The sequence below is a fragment of the Diadema antillarum genome, unplaced genomic scaffold (assembly GCF_040938485.1).
Source record: "Diadema antillarum isolate AM-2024a unplaced genomic scaffold, OU_Dant_1.0 seq00001605_RagTag, whole genome shotgun sequence".
In the NCBI taxonomy this organism is placed as follows: Eukaryota; Metazoa; Echinodermata; class Echinoidea; order Diadematoida; family Diadematidae; genus Diadema; species Diadema antillarum.
The window spans coordinates 335,250-359,611 of record NW_027272318.1 but is presented as its reverse complement, the minus strand read 5'-3'; the positions used below and the strand labels follow the sequence as shown (position 1 = coordinate 359,611).

The 24,362-nt window shown below is 41.2% G+C and overlaps 1 protein-coding gene across 1 annotated transcript in view; it reads right to left on the bottom strand.

Moving 5' to 3' along the window:
- Positions 1–4,125: 4,125 nt before the first annotated feature.
- The window catches only part of LOC139711033 (transmembrane protein 26-like), a 33,142-nt gene continuing 12,905 nt past the window's right edge, over positions 4,126–24,362 (bottom strand). Inside the window, exons 2-3 of the mRNA XM_071622956.1 lie at positions 13,849–14,032; positions 4,126–5,220 (exon numbers count right to left, since the gene is read on the bottom strand). Coding sequence (XP_071479057.1) covers positions 4,126–5,220; positions 13,849–14,032 — 1,279 coding nt within the window. The remainder of the gene's footprint in view (positions 5,221–13,848; positions 14,033–24,362) is intronic.

Sequence of the window (24,362 nt, the reverse complement as noted above, 5' to 3'; positions counted from 1 at the left end):
GCCAGCATCCTGTAAGTCGACAAATCACGCAAGTCGATGCAGTGAGAAAGTCCTGAATTTGTTCTTGTCTGTGTGGTTTTTTTTTAATTCTGTTTTCCAACTTTTTCATATATCATTAGATTGTTCTCTGGTCTCTGAATTTTGACTTGTGCATGCTTTACTTTATTTGTCTTTTCTCTCATCGTGTTATGGGATCCTCCTTGTAGAACTAATGTTTATATTTTCAGTGAATACAGTTCTGTAGTCCGTCAGCTGTTTTATTCGTATCAGGGCAATTACCCCCCAAGGGCAATTACCCCCCTGCTAATTACTGGTTAGTGATAGGGTTAGAGTAAAGATTAGGGTGAGGGTTAGGGTTCAGGGTTTTGGTTAGCATTAGGTTCAGGGGGGCGTTTCATCAACGAGTTCGTCGGACAAATTTGCTATCAGCCAATCAGACACAAAGATTTCAGTAGCTTTTAACAGTTGTCAGTGTAAATCACTGACAAAAAGTTTCATGAAACGGTCCCCAGGATTGCGATTAGGGTTAGGGGAGGGGGAAGGGTCCGGGGTAATTGCCCAGGGGGTAATTGCCCTATATATAGACCCGTTTTATTATCAATTTGTTTGTAATTTGTCTATTCATTTCACTCACCCTCCCTATGAAGACTATTGCAGGCTGATAACTGAGATATTTGCAATTTTTTTGATACCCATCGATTCGGTAGGTAGTGTGTAGAACCAACTAGAGGTTCTATGATTTTATGTTCGTGTAATGTAGTCGCAAGTATATGTAGCAAAAGTCTCTAGTACCTAATCACTGGCATGTGTGTGTGTTTTATTGAGCAAAGTTGGACCTCCTGTGTATTTTTAATCATGATCACCTTTCTCGCCACAGTATTCACTTTTGAGGATTGTTCGTAATGTACCGTATGTGCCAAACATCAGCTCGGTGAATTTTATGTTAACCAAAACTATGTGTGAATGTTGTAAGACATTGCAAACATTAAATTCATTTCTTATCACTTGTAATGATTTTGTGTCAGCTGTTATGTCCAGTTTTTGTTAATTAAAAGTGTTGTCATTGATTTCATATATACTCAGCAAAAAAAGAAAGTAAACACTTTTTCGATTTGAAATTTGTTATAGAAGAGTTTGATGAAAATCAATTTTCCTCCATTAGTTTTAGCCTTGATTGATCTTTTGGGCTTCATGTAATGTTATACAGATCATAGGTTTAGTTTTGCAAATAAATTCATTTTCTTATTGTGTTCTATTTTTCTTCTGTTCCTATTGTTATATGGAAGAGCACTTACCTACGCATGAATGACAATTTGTTCATATTTGCAATTTTTACTTTTCTGCCTTGAAAGAGAAATATAAAGGTGTTCACTCATGTGTAGAGCTTCCCTTTTTATTGACCTAGCAGGTTGATAGCCAAATGAATTACCATTTATAATAGGTATATCATACATAGAAATATAAACTTGAAAAAAGTGTTTACTTTCTTTCTTTGCTAAGTGTATATATATATACATGTACTTATATAGTTACAATGTATATGTGAATATATACAAGTTTACAGCATATAGATGTACATGTGTATACAGTGTATAGAGTGAAAAGCTTACATTCTATGTCATCTAGCATGCACATTTTGCACACACATTCATGGTAGCAGCACATGTACAGGCATAGCCAAGAAAGTATGGCATACATTTTTTTTTTCTTCAGTATGGTAATGTAAGTTTTTATTTACACAAATGTACACTAAATTATACAAACATTTACAACACATAAGCACTATCACTCTTGCTTTTTTCATTATACACATGTCACTTTAACAACACAGAACAAGAGACATACAAGGCACAAGTATTTTACATTTGGCATATTTCGGACATACATGTAGACGTAGTGATAAACAAAATAGGTCTAAGAATGGCAGGTTTTCAGTGGACGTCACACACAGTCATGTCTTTGTGATGTGTTCAATTCTTGCGATGCACAAAGCGATAATGTACAGACAGATCGCCATGTGGCTAAAGTAGAGCGAATAATTCTTACAGGTTGCTACCCCGTGCAAGTCGAGCCTTTCATTTTTCTTTATAGTACATGTATCACTGAACGCCCTTCAAATAACATAAATGTCCTAATTAATTGATCCGTGTGTATTTCCATCACAGGCAATATCCAGGAAAACATGCGACCCGTTTCATGTTGCAATTTGTTGTCACGATGAGTTGAGACCCTTTGGCGTAACATAACTTGTTATTTTATCTTACATTGTTTTCATTGTTCATTTTCGTTGTCATGTAACATTATCAAAGGTAACTCTTGTGTCTTTTTACCAAAAGACATTCTGAAAAAAAAAAACAAACAAACAAACAACCTTTAACTGACGAGGGTGTTCCACGGTACGCCGTGAGTGGAAGATCAGACTGATTGGATTGATTGAAGTAGACGTGACATCCTAGTAAGCATCTGAATTCATAATCACGAGAATTTTAACTACAAAGCAGGTGAAGTGAACTGTGTTTCACCTTTCACGTTAGCGAGAGGACACAGACTTTATACAACTTAATCTTGGCTGAGATCTTCTTTGGGCTTCCCTTCCCAATTGCACCTCCATTTTTTTTTTCCTGAGAACCAAGCAACACGCAATTCAATACTATGGTTTACCAGTGTCCAAGTACATTTGTACCATGTACTTCGTAACAACCAGAAAGCTTGAATCCCTTGCACAAGGAATTGATATGTATGTTATAGGGAAATGTGAATGGAATAGCTCGGTAATCTGTCTTCAGGGTACAAAGATTGGAGCATTTTTATTTAATGAGTAAAATGTCCTATGTTACACAAGCCTGGTAAATCCAAAGGTACTCCATACAGGACACTGAACACATTTCCACACGTTTTCGTTGCAATCGAGAAACATGCTTGAGTAATTTGTATTTGCCAAGCCTCGTGCAAGCTTTCTGCTTTTCGGAAAGAAACTGTAGTCTGATCAGGCATGCTTGTAGTTTTCGACGTTCCTGCATGAACCGGTTTATTACTTCCTTCATTAACCTTCTGCTTGCCACATTAATTACGTGTCCATAGGTACAGTATGTGTGTGAAATTTGTACACATTCAACTGATTGGCACAGAAGGGGTTAAAAATCAACTCACTGTATTACCTATTATCACGTTGCGGCAGCATGCATATGGGCCACACAATCACACAATAGTTACTAAATGCGGGCGTACAGGAAGCCTTGTATACAGCTGCAATAATTTCATTACCGATAAACACGGGTCAAAATAGGAAACTTTGATAAAAATTATCTTTCTTTGTGCCCCATCCCTTCTCTCCCACTCTCTCTCTCTCTCTCTCTCTCCCTTTCTTCCTCTCTTTTTTTTTTCTCTCTCTCTCTCTTAATGGTCATTCTCTTTTGACTCACTGAAAATTCAAGCATAATACATGCCTTCGTCACATAGTCAATGCAAACTATCTCTCGATGTACATTTATAAGTCAACTCATTAACAAAACTTATATATTGCAGAGTATGATGAACGATCTCTTACAGCATTTTTTGGCCATAGTCACATTTTTTCTCAAAAATTTAAGGCCAAGAGGACATTATCTTTTGCACACGACAATTGAATATTCATACAGTACTAAATCACTAGCGCAGGCGACAAAACATACTCAATGGTGGTACAACAGAAGTAGGAATGCTGATTGTTTCATTTTCCTGATGCGTCTGATTGTTTTTATGTCCAATCAGCGAGCGATTCGGTATTCATGCTGAGTCTCAGTTGGCTTTTCTTCAAGTGATCCGGCACTTTTAAATCAGGTGCGCTTAATAGTTTGCGTCATTATATACAAGCACCATGGAATTTAGCAACAGTTCTTCTTTAAAGTGAGCAGATAACTCAGACTGAGCATAAACTAACTTGTCCTCATTTAGATACCAGTATGGCACCTCAGAACGTTGAGGTGACAGAGTATAAAAATATGAAATAATCAATATTCGATTTGATATTAACATAATTTATTTTGCTCTGTATATCGCAGCTTCGCGGCCACGAGTGCCACTTTAACGCATGAACATCCCCGTGGTATAACGAGGTTTTGGTGTTGTGCAAACTAAACGGCAGTCTCAAAAAAGGAACGCTCCGTTATCGAACTGAAATCTCGGCAACGACGCGCCTGACGATGAGTCCGCTCGACTATGACCGCCGTTGAAGCTGTACCGAAAAACATTGCTCTGCGGTCTCGAGATAACACCACTGTTTAGAGGTAGCATGTGCTGTTCTGCCGACCCCGTTGTCGTTTGTCGGGAGCCGGTAGTTAGCGACGTTGACGCGGTTACCTGACCTTTCCGTTTGGGACTTCGCGGTAACGGCGCGGTAGGCGTCTGGTTAGGCGGTGCAGGTGACCGCCGCTCAGCGGTGCTCGCCATCTGACGTTCGAGTGTGCCTGTACCCAAGACGCGGTCAACATCCGGGAAAGCTTCGTTTCGATGATACGCGCTCAGCCTTGACGGTGACGGAAGTGAATTTTGTGGCCACCACGTCAGTGAAGCGCGGGACAGAGCGAGGTCCTGCGTTTTCCCGCCAAAGTATCCGCTGGCACTCTTAGGCCACGTGCAGACGACACGTCGCGAACCGGGAAGATTCTGACGACGATGCTCAGCGAAGATGGAGCACAAGTGATACACCTGCAGCATAAGCACGAAAAAATTCTTCCCAGCAAAGAAGAAAGTCGTTTCGTCGAAGATGTGAAAGCGAATCATGAAGTAGAGCCGCATGACCAGGAACGGACCGTCTTGCATGAACATGGCGACCGCGACGTCTTTTACCTCCCAGGAGCACGCCGACAAGAGGCCGGAACTCGTCGTGCCGTCCCAGCTGAGGTCCTCGGCGGAACCCCACACATTAGAGCTGCATGGCCCTAGGGTGTACTGCAGGAGACTCCAGGACCAGATGATCATGATGATGAGGAGTAGTACCCGGTCACATGACAACATCTCGACTTTCATACCTTCCGAGATGAATTCCAAGATGTCTGCAGCCGACGCCACGTAAACCAACATGGCCAGGGTGAGGTGCTCTCGGGATACCTCGCTGGAACCAAGCTTAGGGAGGAGGAACCGCTCGAGAACCAAGAGTAGCAGGAGGGACTGGTGCACAACCATCAGCCAAGCTTCGTTCGTCATGGCAACCAGAGATGGGGCGTGTCCCTCATCAAACACCTGTAATAGGTTAGAATGAAATGGGAAATCACTGTTAGATGACGAAACAAAACAAGCTCACTTACATGGACAGTAATCCATGTTGTTTGACGTCACATAGTGTTCATGGCTTTTACATTACATTTGCTTTTTGATAGACACATAGTCGTCATTTTGATTCCATGCACATAAATGATGATAATGTTCTGCGGCGTTGTAATCTTACGCGAGCGTGCGATTTCATTAAATAGCAACAGCCAAGGAAACATCTGTAATCACTGTACACGCTTGATACGTGATGAGATCCTAAAAGGGTATAAGTGAAACAATGTTTCACTTATACCCTTTTAGGATCTGATTGCGTATCAAGCATATCAAGCAGCAAAAGGCAAAAATGCAAGGTGAAGAATTACAGCGTAATCGCGGTAACTGATGTAGGTATGAGGTTATGTTATTTTCGAGAATACTATTTCACACCGTATAATGCATACGTTAAAACAGGTTGATGATGCAGTCTGATTATTCAATAAACGATATTGTTGTGTTAAATTGTGCCATCACGTTAGAGTGCCAGTAAAATCCACAGACGTAAAGAGATACTCTTATCTCCTAAGATACAGAAATACTGTTCCTATGTATAAAACAACGTAAGTCACATCTATGAGCCAGTTTGTTAGTTTTCATTGTTTCCTGGGGTAAAACATGTTCACGCTTGTAGTTATTACATCTGTACATAACTCGCTTGTAAATAAAATTAAAAAAGATCGGTAAAGTTGCAATATGATAATGATCGCATCGTCTGTCAGTTTAAGTTACACACCATGATTCACGTCATTATTCTCCCTGTCAACCCAATTTCTCTTGAGTCTCGTTACCGGCTGTAGACTGACATCCTATTGCGTGTTGTGCTAAATGTTATATACGCAGAGATTTGGAGGGAAGTGTGTTCGAGCTACAGCCGAAGCTGCTTACGGAGCTATTTTTTGCTTCGACTATCCGGAGCGAGAATTTTGATCGATGAAGTCATCCAGGATTCATAACGACTTCGTGCAGACATTTACGGCGTTGTCATTCCCTTCATCAGGACCGTTTGTCAATTGCACATAACAGTTCTTTGGGCTGATATTGAGATGACGAGTAATTATGATTTGACCGCGAGAGGAATTTATGGAGAAATGCCACATGCAAGGAGGAAGATAGCAATAGGCTCAACCGCTTATGTCAGAGATCATTTCACGCTGCAAATAAAGAGGAACGAACAAATGAAGGTATACACTTATACGTCCACTTTCATGCCTCATCTCTGATCACCTGTCCAGCTGTGTTTTCAGAGAGTCATTGTACTTTCTTTGAGTAATTACGAAATTGGGAGTCGCTGGTCATGGATCGCTGCAAATTTAATTTCTCCGCAGAGAAAAGAACCGAAGACGTGGCTGTCTACATAATCATTGTCGGGGAATCGACAGGATCGCATGATCTGTATACAGGAATACAATCCCAACGACCCGCTTACTTCCGTATCTTACTCCTCAGCTCCTCCTCAGCGAGATATAATGTTATCCTTTAAGTCAGGAGGTCTATTAAGAATAAATTTCTTGCCACCCTCCCCCGTCCCCTCCTCCCCCCCCCCCCCCCCCCCCAACGTTCCTTGGTCTACGAAGAAATCTGAGCTACGACTCTCGGACCTCTATTTCATTACTGAGTCTGCAAGATTTCACCGAAATGTTTTTTTTTTGTGTGTGTGTGTGTGTGCGTGTATGTGGTTTTTTTTAAAGACTTCATCCCAACACTTTTCAATACAGTCGATAACATCCTGTAGATTTCAGGGAACAAGGACACAGCTACCCTTCTCTATTCCTGTAAGCATTGACACGATGTTTCTTTATATTAATTAACCCTTGTAACCTAAAACCTGTCTCTGCATCAAGATAAATAGACCTGGTGGGGCGGGTGGGACGGATAAAGGCATTATTGTCTTTTCATCGCCTTTATACTTTACTAGTTCAGAAGTGAAACAGGCGACTGGAGCCTTTCCTACGGTCAGTCGATGGCGCCAAATTTTCCTGTACCTGCATGAGTGTCGTCTGCACCCGTTCAGAGCCCTTCCTCTGACAATGGTAAGCTGAGAGGAGAGTTCCTCTATGGGAAGAGGCCTAGTGGCACAGGGCGCGGGATTGATTGGATGTCTGCTGGTGGATTCGAGGCAAGCATAATTTGGAGGAATCGTAGACGTGGACATCCAAATTTAGACAGAGCGATAGTGAGTTCACAGACACTGATTTATCTTGTTGTTGTTGTTGTTGTTGTTGTTGTTGTATTGACTGTTTCGATAAACAGTGCTGAAATTAACAAAACATGTGTGTGCAATCCCATTTGGATACAACATATTCTCCCAAATCCTGCGGTCAATTTTATGCCTTTGCAAGCCCTTCCTTCGTCTGTTGTAACTAGATAGAAATACAGGAAGTGATGAAGTGAAGTTTTGGATGTTATGTCTCAAACAGTGTCTTAGGCCGAATGAGTTAATATTAATCCTTCAAGACCTATGATTTCAAAACACCACCTATATTAGCAAGTCACCATTGGTAATGAAATGTTATGGATAAGTATTTTATTTATGAGCGGATATATCAAAAGGGATCTCCATTCGCTTACAGAAGTCACTCCACCCCCTGCGAGCATATAATATTCATGCTCCTTGATTCACTCCAAAGTTAGCCATGTCCCGCTCAAGTACTCTGTTGGGCGGAGGAGCATCTACAAGCTTGGAGGCTTGCTGCCTTACGCTCAGTGTAAGTAAAACAAAGTAAAACGACGCAAGAAATCAACCTATGACTCACTGAATCCTCCGTGGGAGAAACGAAAAGACAACAGCAGGATAATAAAGCAGAAAAACGGGAGTGAAAAAAAGAAGAAGAAGTAGGTGTTGTCTATAGCTACAGCATGTAGCATCGTGCTCCAGTATCGGTCTTTCTTGCCTTAACATTTAGGTCTACCCTTTAAAAGAGAATCAAGCCCACGGTCTATTTTCCCTGGTTCCAACCCGTCCACTCGTGGCCTAGTTCCACCCGTTAACTTTTCTTCTTCCCGATTGTTTGTGGCTTGATGTGATGCGATTAGTAATCCCTCTCTTAAGAGGGAGTTCAATTTCCAGATATCATCTCCAATCGGAAGTGGGGCACAAAACAAACTCCGAGCTGTGCGCCGAGCACGCAATTGTAACAACGCAGAGGCGTAGCGAGAGGAGCTCTGAGCTGGTTAATGGGTGTCCATGAAATCATTGACACAGAAACGAAGCGAAGAGTGCATGTCATACACCGTCAATAAATGTTCATGCACTTCTTGACACGAAATAAGACAAGTGTGTACGTCGTACACCCATACACAGTGTTCATGAAATCACTGACACAAGAACGTGACGAAGCTGGAGTGTCGAGCATCTGTAAGAAATGTCAGTGACATTTTTTTTCACATAAGGACGTGACGAACACCAATATGGAGGGTTTACGAAGTCCTTGTCATGACAATGTGGCAGAGGGGTAATGTCAAAAACCCAGTAAGAAAATGTATATGTCCGAGAAGCCTTTCACAGGAATTTCTCACCAACGTGGGCATGCCAGACACCAGAGTGAAGTTTATAAACTTGACACGAAAATGTGGCAAAGGAATCCTGTCCAACAATCGTTCTCCATAGATGTAGATATAGGTTATTTCTTTTTGACGAGATTTTATGGTTCCATAGCGTGCTGCACTTTAAGTGCTTTGATAAGAATCTCACACTGCTCAACTTTACAAAGGTTCTGTTTTATCCCTTGTTTTTTGTTTGTTTGTTTGTTTGCTTATTTGTCTGTTTTTGTTTTTGTTTTTTGTCTAGTGTTCTTTTTTTTTACGAAGCCACACCTCGTCTCGTTGTTGTGTGTACAAAGTTGTCGGTCATGGCAGAAGTTATAATTTCGTTAAGGTTTAACAGAGTGGTGGAAATGGATACTCTGATGGTGTCTGTTGTGTTCCTATTCATGTTCATTTGGCCCTGGAAGATTCTCAAATCAAAATCTGGGATTTTTTTTTTTTTTTTGGGGGGGGGGAGGGGGTGTTTTATTTTGCCCTTTTTTTGGGGGGGGGGTCTTTTTTCATTGATTTCTGCGAGATGCTTGTCAGAAAAATTTGCTATTTGTTCATCATACTCCAATGTGCTACTAGCTATCAATGGGTGAGACAGCAGGAATTGCATGGAAGTATGGAAGACCTCGCAAAAAGACCGTTTCATCCCTTAACCCTTAAATTTTATTCAACTGGGCTGATGATCTGAATCTATGTCATGTCCCACTATTACCTATGCCAGAATAGACCTTGCTATTTAATCAGCTGATTGCAGGTGGCACAAGGAGTAAAACGTACAGTTAAGAACGAAACGTCTCAAGGCTTGGGAACACTATCTTTATTACTTTACTGCTTTGTTAAGGAATATTTTAGTCACCTCTTTATATTGTAACATATCATAAAGTTTCACCTAAGTTATATTTTACGACTATTAAACTGAATTACAGGAATATTTTCTCATACGTGTTGTCAAGTTTTGGTGATAGTTACCTTCTATTTGAGTCTCTCCGTACTTCCTAAATGAACGCTGCTACTTTTTCACTTTAAGATAAAGTCTTTCGGTAATAAAATCGTTTGATAGGCTGAACTCTGGCCTATTTAAACCCGAAATGGCGAAATAGCAGGTGCAAGCGCCGCCTCCGCCCAGACATTTTATATGGCCCCCAATCATGATCACCCTTTAGCGATATCCATCCTGCTTTCGGTTGCCTGGGAAGAGGAAATAAATGTCTGTGGTCTGGGGCACGAGTCTAGAGCAGAACCGTCCAGACGCACCCCACCAGGTGCAGTCCGTTCAAGACGCCCCCTCCACCAAACCATGGATTGATACTTGAAGGAGGTTGCCTTTAAGTAAATCAAAGAGTCGTACTCCGAAAGTTTGATGATGAAGACACGATAAGAGCGATTGATATTCCCTATCAAGAAATGTCTGTGTTTGACGCTCATGTGGCGGTTTCTTTTGACGAATCCTTGGTGAATTACGACACTATAAGGTCAGGTGGTAACTGAGATAGTGCCATCTTCGTGAATATTTCTTTGACTGCTACTTCTTTTCGATTTTGGTGGTTTCTGTGGGCCCCAGACGAGGTTGATGATATCGAAGCAATGGTGTGTATAATGTTATGGTCTATATAGCAGATTCTTGTACTGCAATATCAATAATAAGGTCCTGAATTCGAGTCCAATGTTGCACTCTTGGTCTTCAGCAAGGTAATTGATGTATGTAACAATACCCTGGTGTATAAATGGGTAGCCTGCAAGGAAGATGACATTCAAAGTGGCTAGATACAGGACGTCATGAGTGTTGCAGCCTGTCTTTTAAAAAAATCCCCATGTAGAAGAGTGAGAGAAGTATTCTGTACACTACTTTGGTTCCAGTGACCAAGCTATTGCTATGTCATACAGCGCTTTCAGAACCACGACATGAATAAACCCAGGGTAGCCTCTTCAGTGCTGCCACTGCTCTACCTGTCGCCGCGATGCAGGATGGCTCATTGGAGCTGAGCGACCGTGGCTCGACGAACAATGTCTTTCCATAGCTCCCTGTCTGTTTTGGCCTGGACAGCAGTAGATAGCCTCATTCCAGTCGAAGCTGGCACACCACCCATCATTCTCATTCTTTGCCGGCCTCTCTGCTGCGTCCCCAAAACCATCCCGAAGTGCATCAGATTCCAGTTGTCAACAATCTGTTTGTCTCACATAGTTGTTGGTCTTCCTCTTTGCCCAGCTGATTCTCAGCATTCTGCGGTATGAGATGTATAAGATGTGTGAGATGCTCTAACAGGGGGCCCTGCAATTACTATTACCCTAGCGTTGCCGGGTATATACCAATTCATGCACCTGGATCGGGGGCATGGTAGATAAGGAGGTAGGCTCTTGGCGGGATTCGAACTCGGGACCTCTCATCGAAAGTCAAGAATCTTAACCACTACGCCACAGTGCCCCCAGAAGTAAAGAAGGTGAAGAAGAATAAGTAGTTTTTTTAGATAGGTCGGTAGGAATGAACCTGGCAAAGTTTTCCCAGCCACGGAAAGACCATGACCGTGTCATTGAGAAGTCAGTGTGTCACTGACACGGAACTTTGGCGCCCAACACCAATCCAATATCCTGAAACTCTCCGCGTTTATTTAATAACAGAAAAAGAAACAACCAACTCAAGATCTAACTGAACACCATACACCGATATTACTGGCTGAACATTTCAGTACAACTCTGGGGCCATTCGAGGAAACACTGGAGGCGCAGCGCGTCCGTGAATATTACACGTCGAGAGAAACGATGGTTGAGGTCGCTTTGTGGTGACGAAACTTCCTTGTTTCCAGTGATCACAAGCGAGCTTGCCGTACTTGTTTTACCGATTTTATTACAACCAAATGTCAGTTTTCTGCAGTTTGGATAGTTTGTGAACCCCCCTGAGCAGTGGTCAGGGGACCAGCTGTTACTGGGAAATCGGAAATGGTTTGCGATTAACAGCAAGGACAAAGTGAACTCGGCTTTACCCAAACCAAGAGCAGGAATTGACAATCCCAGCATTCGTTGTGTTTTTCGATTTAATATAGTTCTACATAATCAGAAATGTTCTTGGTGATTTAATCAACAACAGAGTAAAAATTCTAATAGTGACAATAAAAGTAATGACAACTGTAATGTACATATATAATTAAAAAGTATACTGATAACAACAATCATCGTGATGAGAATAACAATGTCAAGAAAACTGAAAAATGATAGAAATAACAACGATGAAAATATAACAATTATGATCATAATTATTTAAAATGATTTCTTCAGTACCCAGGTAAGCCTAATTCAGTTCAGCACAATCGTACCACAGGGCCCTGTCATTATTACCCTCCCCCCTCCCCCCCCCCCCCCTCCGCGTCACCTGCTACCCATATCATACTCCTGGGTTAAGAAACATAATTATATTGTCCAAGCATAACTGCACCGGGCAGCAGTCGAACACATTGATCATCTAATTTTTTTTTTCAGACTTAAGAGCCTTATCCACATCATCTTCGTAATTTTGAACTGACAAACTTCATTTCATGAACATTGTTTTTTTATACTAAAACGTGGAGTGGCAAAGCTATTGGAAAATAAGAAACGCAACAACTTCGGGAAAGACATAAATTCTCCTTATAGTTCAGTTTCTAATCAAACACTGATCTTTCCTTATCCCATTGTAGGTCAATGGGATTAATTTGATATCGATACACACAAAGCGATACAATCATATCATAGGTTGATGTCGATAGTAATTATTGTTATCGACCGTAGACTGCATCAGCCTTGTGCCATTGAAAAAATCACTCGTCTTAGGAAGACTGCCTAATTTTGCTTCTCATTAATGTCTTCCTTGTCGCACAATCACTCCCGTATCTGCTTATTAGCTTTCATTCACCTCATTGGTTCCCTCCCTGGAAGAATATCTAGGCACTTGTTTTTTAGCTGAAGAATCCTTCAAGAAAAAAAAAATGTCTCGCCTCCTGTTTTCACTTCCACGGGAGCGCATCAAGCGAACTCGCCTGACCCGCCGGCCCGGAAGGCGCCAGATTTCCGCGCGGATGGCTCGCCGGACTGCTGCAAGAGTGTGAACTCGACAAGACAGTGTCTATAAGACGACGTTTTCTCGTCTACGCCCCTCCTTTTTCATCCTCTCTTCCGGAGCACCACTGATGAAAGAATTGAAAGGTGAGCTACTGTGAGACCTGGGGGATGTCCATGATGTCCCGGTTACGGTGTCGACATGGATCTTCTCCTTCTCGAAGCCTTTATGTCTGAATTACCAACTCAAGAAGACCTGCCTCACATACGCGGGTCTCAACAAAAATGCCATCAAAGTTCACGTAAGTCGCAGTCATAGCGTGAACGCGTGAGAGGATTGACATGCATACAGGTGCAGTCACTAATTGACAGATATGTCGTCAAAAATAATCATCACTGGCGGCTAGGTGATTGAAGGCGCGAAATACCGTGACATTGGCAGAGTGAAGCATGTGAGGCTATTTCTCCTGTAGTATCAATCACGCATGCGCGCTACCCGGCATTTGAATGGTCGTTCGTGTTTTCATTCAAGACATTGTTCATAAAGTGGATAATCACCACCATTCTCTGTGCAATCGGAATCTTGGAATGCCAATAGCTAAATGAGATACAATGTATTTCTTGGGAGAAGTCAAATTTTAAAATTGTGAAATTAGATTTACCTTTCACTCGAGTCACCTTTCGCATTTCTCATTCAAAAGTACTGTTATAGTTAAGTGCGCTATCATTCTATCAATTTGACCATCCCTACTTATTTTTATATTCAAAGTCTGAGCCAGGTGCAGTATGCAGTTGAATTTTGGATGATGGGTCCCGAGATTGTTTTTTATCTTCTGTGGATTACGATATATTACTTTCATCGTGAAAATGAGCCTGATATAGGGAATGAGATTTAAGAAAAAATCATTTTAAAAAAGTGTGTTTGCAAGTGTGTGTGTCTGTCTGTGTGTGTACTCAGAAGCTGAACTTTTCTTGATCTTTACTCACCGGCATCGTGTCCGCCACAGACGACGAGTCGTTGGTCAGTGTGCTGTTGTTGTCCACCATGTAATTCGGAAAGTTGCTACAGTGCGCCGACGGTCGGAGCAAAGCCCAGAAGTCCAGTTCTATCTGGAGACGGTCCAGTTCCAGGAACCAGAGGCACGGTATGACGGAGATGAGATAGATCAAGACGCTCGGGCAGAACCTGGAACGAAAGAGCGAAGTATCATTTCAATGTCAGATTCTTTTATTTGTCCCACTTGAGCAAATAAAAACTTAATAGATCAACAACAACGATGATGTGAAAAATCAGTGATAGCTAGATCCGCGGGTATGTCATCGAGTGGAGGCTCCACTTCTGACGAGTGTTATAGGTGTTGGAGCGGAATTCATTGAGATATTTTTTTTTGGGTCGCAAGACAAAGAAATAGAAAAATGTGAGAGAAAGAAATATATTTATAGGTCTGTATATATTATATCTGTCACATATCTTTATAAGTGTATAGAGCCACACTAACGAACGTTTGCTTATATGCAATGTATTTTGTCTTTTTTGTATATGTATTTTTGTTTGTTATGATTTGTATGTGTGCGAACCTCCTTTTATCATATTTAGTTATTTTATCAAGATTCTATTAATTCAGTTATGATGAGTTTGTATACAGACCGTCCAGTGAACGAATATATTTGCCTAAAAACGAATATTATGCTCTTCCGCCTCAGCTAACCAATAACTAGTAAATACACAAGTACTAAACATTTGGAAATAGTTACGATGTCAGAAGGAGCTATTCTACGATGCCTCAAGTGCACATTTCGTTTCCCCCTCGAAATTAATACGATAGAACTTTATTCGCTAAAACTAACAGAACCGAAGTTGTGATGTTCTCGTTCTCATTCTCCTATTCTTTCATCAAGAAAATGCGCACCTTGGAAGAGGAGGGGAATAGGTTACGCGCCAAAATTAATCCTTAATGGTAGTACGTCCGCGTCTTAATCTCATAACTTCCTTATTTGTTTGGTTAGGACTTATATTTAGCCTGAACTCGACCTCGTTTGTTTGGTTGCTTTTTTTACGACCAAAAGACTGTCTGGCCAGTGAGTTGGCGCCAACTTTGGAAGAAGGAAACTGAACCTGCCCTCAGTCTAAGACGGTGTGAAACCTATAATCAGTCTGTAAGAAACCTTGTATCTACTACGGATCTTTGTTGGAAGTATGCCAGGAGCGCCTTGTCTTTCGTCTATTCATTAGCTTGGAGTCAGATACATGACATTTTATGTCATTAATGAGTTTACCCTTTTGTCGTACTGACGCTACTTTCCGTTAAATGAGATCAGTTTGATAACGTTAAACGATGATATCAATAACCAATATTCGAATACATAATTGTGATTAATATTATCGTTATCATTCTAATGTAATATTTATCACAAATGTGAGTATTGTTATCTTAGCAATGCAGTGGGTGATCACTGATCGCTACTGCGAGATTTAAAAAAGAATTGTGATCAAAAGAATATTTGGGCTCTACAAAATATCACTGAGTTAGAGCCAAAAGCTTTTAATAGTCAACTGGCAACATGCGAAGCGCGATCACAAGTAAACTTTGTCCGTGTAGTAGTGTCATGGCTTAGCGTCGTATTATATGCATCGGAACCCCTTCTAACAGCATCCTATCAGTGCGTAGTATCGATGTTGTTCAAGTACAGTTTTTCTTTCAAATTAGTATGTCCTAAGAGTGATGGTATCTACCGTCCTAGATATTACTGCCTCTGAAAACGACTCCTATTATTCTTTCAATTATTGAAGACACCGTAGATTATTCATCTCTAAACTTTTTCATTGCTAGCTTCTATTTCTGTAGGGTACTCTTTTTATAGCATCTGTTCGTTTCTTCCCGTCTCGGCGTGTTCTCTGTTGTTATTGTGAAAGGTCCGGTGTACCATTACATTGTTGTTGCGTGTTTTGCGACTTGCCGTGACGTATGGAACACCACATGATATTTCATTCTGTTTGTCTCTACGAGCACAAGACATTTCACATAATCGCGCATCTGCCGTTGTGTAAATACATCATCACGCTCGCATCCGAAGGATAACATGGCTGAATACTCTAAGGGCACTTGGCCGGCAGATGTGCGTGGAACAGCGGGTGCCTGGGGACTCCTCGGACTCAAAGTGGTCTATCCAGATACCTTATCGCTCCTTTCGATGCGTGATGGTGCGACATCAATTGAGGTGCTGTACGTCTGTGCTACGTTGCCCTAACGCATGCAAACATCATCGGCAGCCAGTTCAGCTCCATGCCAACGTCTTCAACGGCAAAATTAACGCGGTATACAGCAGACCTGGGAAAGAGTCTCTTGACATCCAAATCGCGAGTACTTCAATTCAACAATTTAAGTTTCAGCCGTCGGGGGCTCCTGTCTTGTTAACGCTGAATCAGGTGCGCTATAACACATTGGTTTTTTTTAGACCATTAACTCTTGATATAATGGACTCTAAACACCAGGGTTTTATTGCAATAGCAATTGAAAAAAAACATAAAGTATATAACTTTAAGTTGATGCGTGTGCAGAGCCACCTATACCACAGTAAATAAGGTTTTACAATGGAGACATTTTTGTGAGAACGTTCAACAAAATAATTGAGCAGTGTAAATATCACCAACCCATCGCCACTCTATAGCCGAACACAGGTGACAGTTTGACATGATGATGCTTCCTTTTTCCATCAGGCATGGAAAAAAAACCCGAGAAGAAGCAATAGAAAACAAAACAAATAGAAACACTTTGGATCTTATCCGCTTTCACTTCAAACCCGCTCGACGGTGAGTGATGACTGTCGCGTCGGCCCCGAAAGAACTTTCGAAGTTTCCATTTCTTATTCTGATCCGATCATTGGAGACCCTTCTAAATCTGTGTTTCCATATCAAAAGTTGAACTGCTACCGCGTTCCTCGGTGACGCCTATTAAACCCTCATTGACAATTTCAGAGGCTGGCAACAAATCCTGTTCCCCGCGGCTCACCGATCCCCTAAGCGAAGCCGTATCATGGGGCCTTCCCTTTCCCCACGAAAATTGGATCATTATCACCCGTGAAAGATAGATGATATCTGCGAAGGTGCATGAACTCGGAACCGGGGGTGTTAGAAAACGACTTTGACCTCCCCAAGTGCGGAATCGCCCGTTTGGGTCTGTTACCAGTAACGCTACTTGTGTTACCTTTAGATCAGCAACCGGGGAATTAAATGGCTGAGAAAATTACCGCGCAAATATTGTCCTTCGGAAGTTCGAGGAGTTGGGTTCTAAGAACATTTTATCTCATACTGTATCATACATACGAATTGTTGGAAGCATAACTCGTTATTGGGGATCATTGAGGGTTAAAGAAACAGGTGACGCTGGCTGGATCTTCCCTGCTCTTTCCTGACAGTTGAAAAGAAGCAGTTTACTAGAGTTACAGCTCATCCAGGTGATGTCCTGACGAATTCTAGAAGGGTGGAAACGGCGTGCTGATTGGCATGTCTGTGTTTGATCAAAGACACATTTCCTGAGCAAAACGACAACAGAGAAACATACTCAATGCTTTCCCCCGTTGCTATGGGGAAACCCACTCACGTGCCCCTCCCCAAAATAACTCGCCGAACTGATAGACCGGTTCCGCTCCCGTTGCATCCCTATCTATCCACTAAGTGTCATGAAAAGGGTTGGAGAAAACTCCGTCCATTTCATTTCGATTTCGGAATGTCATAATGTTTGTATTTGATCTAAGCATGGCTTAGTTTTTCTCATTGATGCAATTGTATGGTCACACCGTGTGTCTCGATAGGAGTATTGTCAGCATGCAATCTATACGAGAAATTTAAAGAGGATGGATTAATGTTTTGATGTTGATTTTTTTTTCTATACCATTCTTTTTACCAATTTATCTTCTTCTGAGTCTTATCAAATCAAACGCTAAACGAAGTTATCAAAATTATCAGAAACTATTAATTGGGGGTTCTCCTTTTAGCTTTACACTTGATCAGAAAGATCTCTTAGATTCTGATTGGCGAACGCCCACTCATGATGTATAATATAAACCACAGAATGCGATCTTACCACCATGTGATAGTGACAACCACGCAGTTTGTTCTGGCACACCGTATTCTCGTCATGCGAATAATACATTTTTCGTGGCGTCCAATGATGTCATGCTCTATGATCGGGACCCGAGAAAACCATAGGATTAGGGTCAGGTAGAAGGTGGCTTAAACAGTGAAAGGTTAACCCTGTGCTTGCCACATCATACCTGCCCATATGCTTGTGTGTGAAATTTGTGCACATTTGACGCATTGACACAGAAAGGATTAAAAGAACATGATCCCATTTCATGCAGGCCCCTCCCATAAACCCTCATTACACTTGAGTTTTTCGAACACTCTTGTTATCATCAAAGCATGTTGTGGAACTGCTCAGTCGTTTCATCTGGAAAAGTCGTGCGTGACTCTTTTGTGTGAGGGTGTGTAGGTCCTGGGTTCGACACCATCGGACTTGCTTCAATCAAGTAGTGATACAGAAAATAAAATTATGATCGATGCAACAATACAAGACCATAGATATTGTCTGTGGGTTATGACTGTCAAAACATGTCGACGAAATTAGTGTCATATGTGAGAGTCGCGGCTCGGTTTTCGGAGTGGCTCTCTGGCAGGCTGCCACTGCTGAAGTGCTCCTCGAGTGTAGGAAATGACGGCCTGAAAAATATTTCTTTTCTTTGTTTTCAAGTTCAACATTGTTCAATCAATCAGGTGACTTGGCATAGAAATAGCCAATAAACGTCAGTCCTCATCAAAGAAAACAAGAAGCGAAGAACCAAAAGTTGTCTAGCAATATACGAGCAGTCAACATAGCAATGTTAAGTCATGTTGTCCTTGTGCCAGATAAAGTATGTATGCTCGAGCTATTTTTGCGTTTTTATGTCTGTAAATGAACGCGGATGAAAAGGCTGATCTATGTTTAATGCAATGAAGTAAAATTGATTGAAACATCGGTTAAGAAAAGGAAGGGTCAAACGAATGTGAAACTGTTCTTTAAGTGTCGAGAAATGCGTCCCTTGCTTCCTAATATAGAGAATACACACCGCTCTGTTGGTATTGCATGTACGTAGGTCGATTGGTGTTATAACGTCTGGTGGAAAGAAAACTCCCAGACTTGGTAGCGTATCTCGTGTATATAAATGATGCTCCTTAGCATGGTCATTACTTAACTATCCTCAAAGATGTTTGTGCTTGCTTTCTTCCTAGCAAGACGTTGCTAAGTTTCTTGCATACGTAAATGTGTCGGTTGGTGAAAAGGTCCAACATCAACATGGCACAAACAACAAAAAGGGAAGACCCCAGACTTTGGAGTGTACCACGTGCTTATGACTGATGTTTTTATGTCCTACGAAATATTTGTTTTATTTGCTTCCCTACTTCCTAGAAATGCATTGGTAAGTTTGTTGCATACGTAATTGCGTCGGTTGGTAAGACACGCCTACTCAAAAATGACAAGAAGAAAAACCCCAGACTTGATTATAGGGCATCACGTGTTTATAAATGAAATTCCCAATTAGGTTCATTAATGAGTTAGAAATACCTCCTTTTTCTCTTTTTTTTTTCTTTGTACTTACTACCAAGAAATGCACAGATAGGCCTATGATTGGTGAATACGTAAATATGTCGGTTTGTAGGTAACTCCTGCTCATAATGACAAGGAGGAAAACACCACACTTTGAAAGTGTATCAGGCGAGTACATGTTGACGCCTAATTCGTTAAAGTTCACATGCTTGGAGATTATTCAGAAATTGGGGAACCGTTCTGACGTCATCCTTCTTTACAAAACACACACGCAGTGGTCGTCCAAACGTTCTATCCACGACGCAAAAACCGCGAACAAATAATGACGTCATAACGACTAGCGACTGGACAAAGCGAGAAGAATATTGAAGGGGAAATATGAAGATTTTTTTCTCAAAGCTTGGAAGCAATCGTCACTTTCCCAAGAAATAACCTCAGAGAGGATGGGAGAATTATCAAATGGCAACGAAAATCAGATAAAATAAAAGTAGACTCAAGACCAATGCCGAGTTCAGTCAACTTTTAGGGCAGTAGCCTTCAACTTCTACCATAAAATACAGTTTGTAGATCTCAGAGAACGGTATTATAAAGGTAATCTCATTGTTTGGCGAGAGGGGTGCTTAACTAAAAACGTGTCAAGGTAATTCTTCGAGATCTTTTGAGAGAAGTTCATCGGGAAAGAATGACTTTGGTGCAGAAATCCCAGGTTCTCATGTGCGGTTAATGTGTATTGCGTCTCACAGTATAGTAATCTTTTTGTTTTTCCACTCTAATTTTCTGAAGAGGAGAAATCATTACCCCCAAGGTCATCGTATGTATTCGGGGTGTTTTTATCGTGTGTATGATTGCGTTAGAAGAATTGAATCGCTTCACGCTTACATTTTCTCTTTTCTTTATCTTTATGATGCGTTATAGGTTTTGTGATAGTTATACGCTCGATCAACCTGTTCTAATTATTTTTAGCATTGCTCACGATAACTTCTGAAACTGTTAGAAGAATTCACAAACGTATTGTGAGAGTAGATTGAATTTTGATTACTTCGCGTGGTTAGTGTTTGTGCATGTGTCATGTGAGTTTAAGTACTTCCCGTAACACGATGAGACCTACGTGACGCTGTATCAAACGCTGGTGAAAATAAATCTTACAAAGCGATAAGCTTTGGAGAACCACAGCTGCCATAAAGTTCACAAGTTCAGGGTGGCGAAAATCTTGACTTTTTCTTGAAAGAGCGAGAGAAAGGGTGAAGCATTTAACCTTAAGAATTATGTAAAGCATATCTACGTGTCAGCTTTAGTGTAAAATAGGACCTAACCTTGTCCAATCAAGTTTCCTCCACCATACGGCTTCCCTTTCTCTGGGCAGAAAGCGTGGAAATTTAAAATAATCGAAGTCAAGCTCGGGTATGGACTAAATATAGAAGTAGTCGTGGAACGTAAATGTTTATAGAACTCTTTTACAGCGGCACAGGAGTGCATTGCCATTATGGTTACATTCTACGTCGTGAGGCAAAAAAAAAAAATCATTGCAGAGGTGAATGAACGATTTTATCGAATCTCAAAGACTTGCAATGTCATGTCCCGAAAATAAGATACCCACCAAACGGCCAGCTCAGAAATCAAAAAGTCCATGTCTTTAAGGAAGTACCACAAAAAGGAACTATTCTCAGATGGATGAACAGTGAAATCAACCACTGATGATACATTCTCTCTTATGTACTGACAGCGAGAGTGCGGTCATATCGCATAATTGTATTTAAACACAAATTGTATAGGTAGGCATCACAAAACGATGCGAAGCATAAAAACACACACACACAAACGCACGCACACACACACACACACACACACACACACACACACACAAACATGCTAACCCGCTAAACAACCACTAACATGGACAACTACCGTTCCCTGTGCCAGGATGGGTTTGTGACGACGTGACGAGAATGTTCGACAACCAACAACTTTGTCGTATCTTTCAAAAGCAATGTTCTTTTCCATGTAAGTATTTTAAACCATGCCCTAAATGCCGAACATGTCCAAAGTCGCAAAGATTCTTACAGACACCAAAGGTACGCACACAATCAGAAACAAACATACACACACGCACAAAAAGGGCATCCCTTGATAATTGCATTGAATAGATCGAAACGCAGAGGAAGATGGAGAAGCCGAAGATGTATCCACCACCCCTCCAGTATACACGCGGTCATTCAGTTTCTACACAAACCAATTTGGAACAAACTACAGAAGAGATGGGCTTTCCTCGAATAAACTCGGCACGATATTTTCGACATTTCTGGCCAGATTATCGGATTATATACTAGCTTTTATTTGGGACGAGAGATAACGAACATGGGCTTCCTCTTGACAATGTAAGTCCATGTCTTTAAGGAAGTACCACAAAAAGGAACTATTCTCAGATGGATGAACAGTGAAATCAACCACTGATGATACATTCTCTCTTATGTACTGACAGCGAGAGTGCGGTCATATCGCATAATTGTATTTAAACACAAATTGTATAGGTAGGCATCACAAAACGATGCGAAGCATAAAAACACACACACACAAACGCACGCACACACACACACACACACACACACACACACACAAACATGCTAACCCGCTAAACAACCACTAACATGGACAACTACCGTTCCCTGTGCCAGGATGGGTTTGTGACGACGTGACGAGAATGTTCGACAACCAACAACTTTGTCGTATCTTTCAGAAGCAATGTTCTTTTCCATGTAAGTATTTTAAACCATGCCCTAAATGCCGAACATGTCCAAAGTCGCAAAGATTCTTACAGACACCAAAGGTACGCACACAATCAGAAACAAACATACACACACGCACAAAAAGGGCATCCCTTGATAATTGCAAACTCACTCTCAATCTCTAAAAATGTTGCCACATCCTCGTGGCATCATTAATTCTTCTCCTTTCCAAGACGAAAGAGCCGCGTAATGTCTCGCGGCGGATCACGACTTCGCCAACTGGGAGCTTGACTGGGAATCGCCAGTTCTCTACTCCGTGCACCCAACTGAGCGGCAAGGTTAAAAATCACCCGTATTGTCATCTTAACAAAAGGACACACGTTATTCGAATTCTACAAAAATCGTCGAGCTCGAATGGCAGAACTGACTAAAGAGGGTTGTCAGTTTGGAAAACAAAAATCAAAACAAATCGAGTGCATAATGTCAAGGGAGGCTGAAAAGTCCTCAAAATTTGTGCTATCAAAATCAGGCTCCCCTTAGCTCAGGCAAAGCGTTATGAGCAATTTTGTTTCCAAGTAGCTCGAAAGGTTTTAAGATATACCGGGAGGGTATCAGAAAACTGAGGTAGTGACTAAATTCTCCTAAAAGCTCTTCTAAACACAAGTCATGGCGCTCCTGGTCATACATGCACACTTCTCTCCAGCCTTGTAAAACACGTTGCCAACGCAAACCTTCAAAGGAACGAAATCCTTTTCCTGTAATTAGGTTTTATTTTTCTCTTCGGATCTCTTTTTTCTGTTCTTTTCCTAACTTCGACTCCTCAAAACGTTGCTGACTGGGTGCGATCGTTTTGTTTGTGTGGTTTTCTTGAAGGCGGGAGAGATGCAAACAAGACTGTTTGAAGGTGATAGCCCATCGCTGGATGGAGATCGCGTCGGCTTCGTTGACAGATCCCTGCATTGGCTCACGTCGTTAACCCGTCAACTCCCATAAACCATTTGTGGGTGATGATTATATCCTCTTACTACAATTTTATCATTCATTTATAGTGTTTGATAAGGTAGTGTAAAAATAAAGTATCTTTTATCTTTAGGCCAGTTGTTATTCATATCGGATTGTTTTGATTCGGTTGTAGAAATTAAACTAAAAAAAAATGACTCACTAGAAATAATTAATTAGAATGTATCATATTTTGCCGGTTCATGAGGTATGATTGCCAATTACGAACAAGACTTTTTCATAGAATGGCAAAAACGCTCAATGTTTGTTGCCTTACACGTCATCTGCCTATTATCATATTTTCCGGAATGCAACCGCTTACCAAATAAAAACGATGACCGACTATTGATAAGTGGTGTCTTCAAATTAGTTAATTGGCCTTAATGGGCTTCCTTCCATGATTTGCTTCGCTGAAACAGAAGTGGGCGTATCCCTTCTGCTTTTTTTTTTGAAGACTAACGAAATAGTTAATTCAATTACCAACGGGATCATATCAAAATGATCAAACAAAACATCCATGATAGAAGTCAATTTCCTAAAATCGTGCGGGATATTTGTGCAGCTGCTATCTCATCGGTTTCATCATCATCGTTAAAATATTTGTGCTCAAAACACGGAGACCTGGAGAAAATTTCTGCACGACTTTCCAATTTATTGTCATATGTGCTCTATATACGTATGTTTATATAACCAACAAGGATAATAGTTAACGATTGCATGTATTTTGTAATGTAGAAAGTATAGGCATACCTAAATGGGATCTGTTTTTGTTGTAGTTGATGTTACTGACAAGTTAATTTTACTTTCAACTGACTTTCATGTAGAACTGAACCTTGTAATATTGTAACAGAATTACGGGTTCCCTCATGGAGACTCTTTCTTGGACTCAATTTCTGTTCACTTAAATTCTTTGATTACGTTTGATGCGAGGCAAAGCCCAGTTTCCAATCTTACATGCTGCAGAATGGTGATTAAAAAAAGCTGACGAATGTGAGATACTGACAGAATTCAAACTAGCTGAGGGGAAAATTATAGTGCCCTAACTCTTTGACCCACATACGCACATCATCCCCAAGTCTCCGGGATTTCTTCGCCTCATGAGAGTGATGCATCTTGGGTTAGGGGAGAATCGAGCTCCACCCGCAAAGCAGCCGGAATATGAAAATTCTGCTCTCTATACGTCCCTCACTCATCTCCTTGCGCGTGCTTG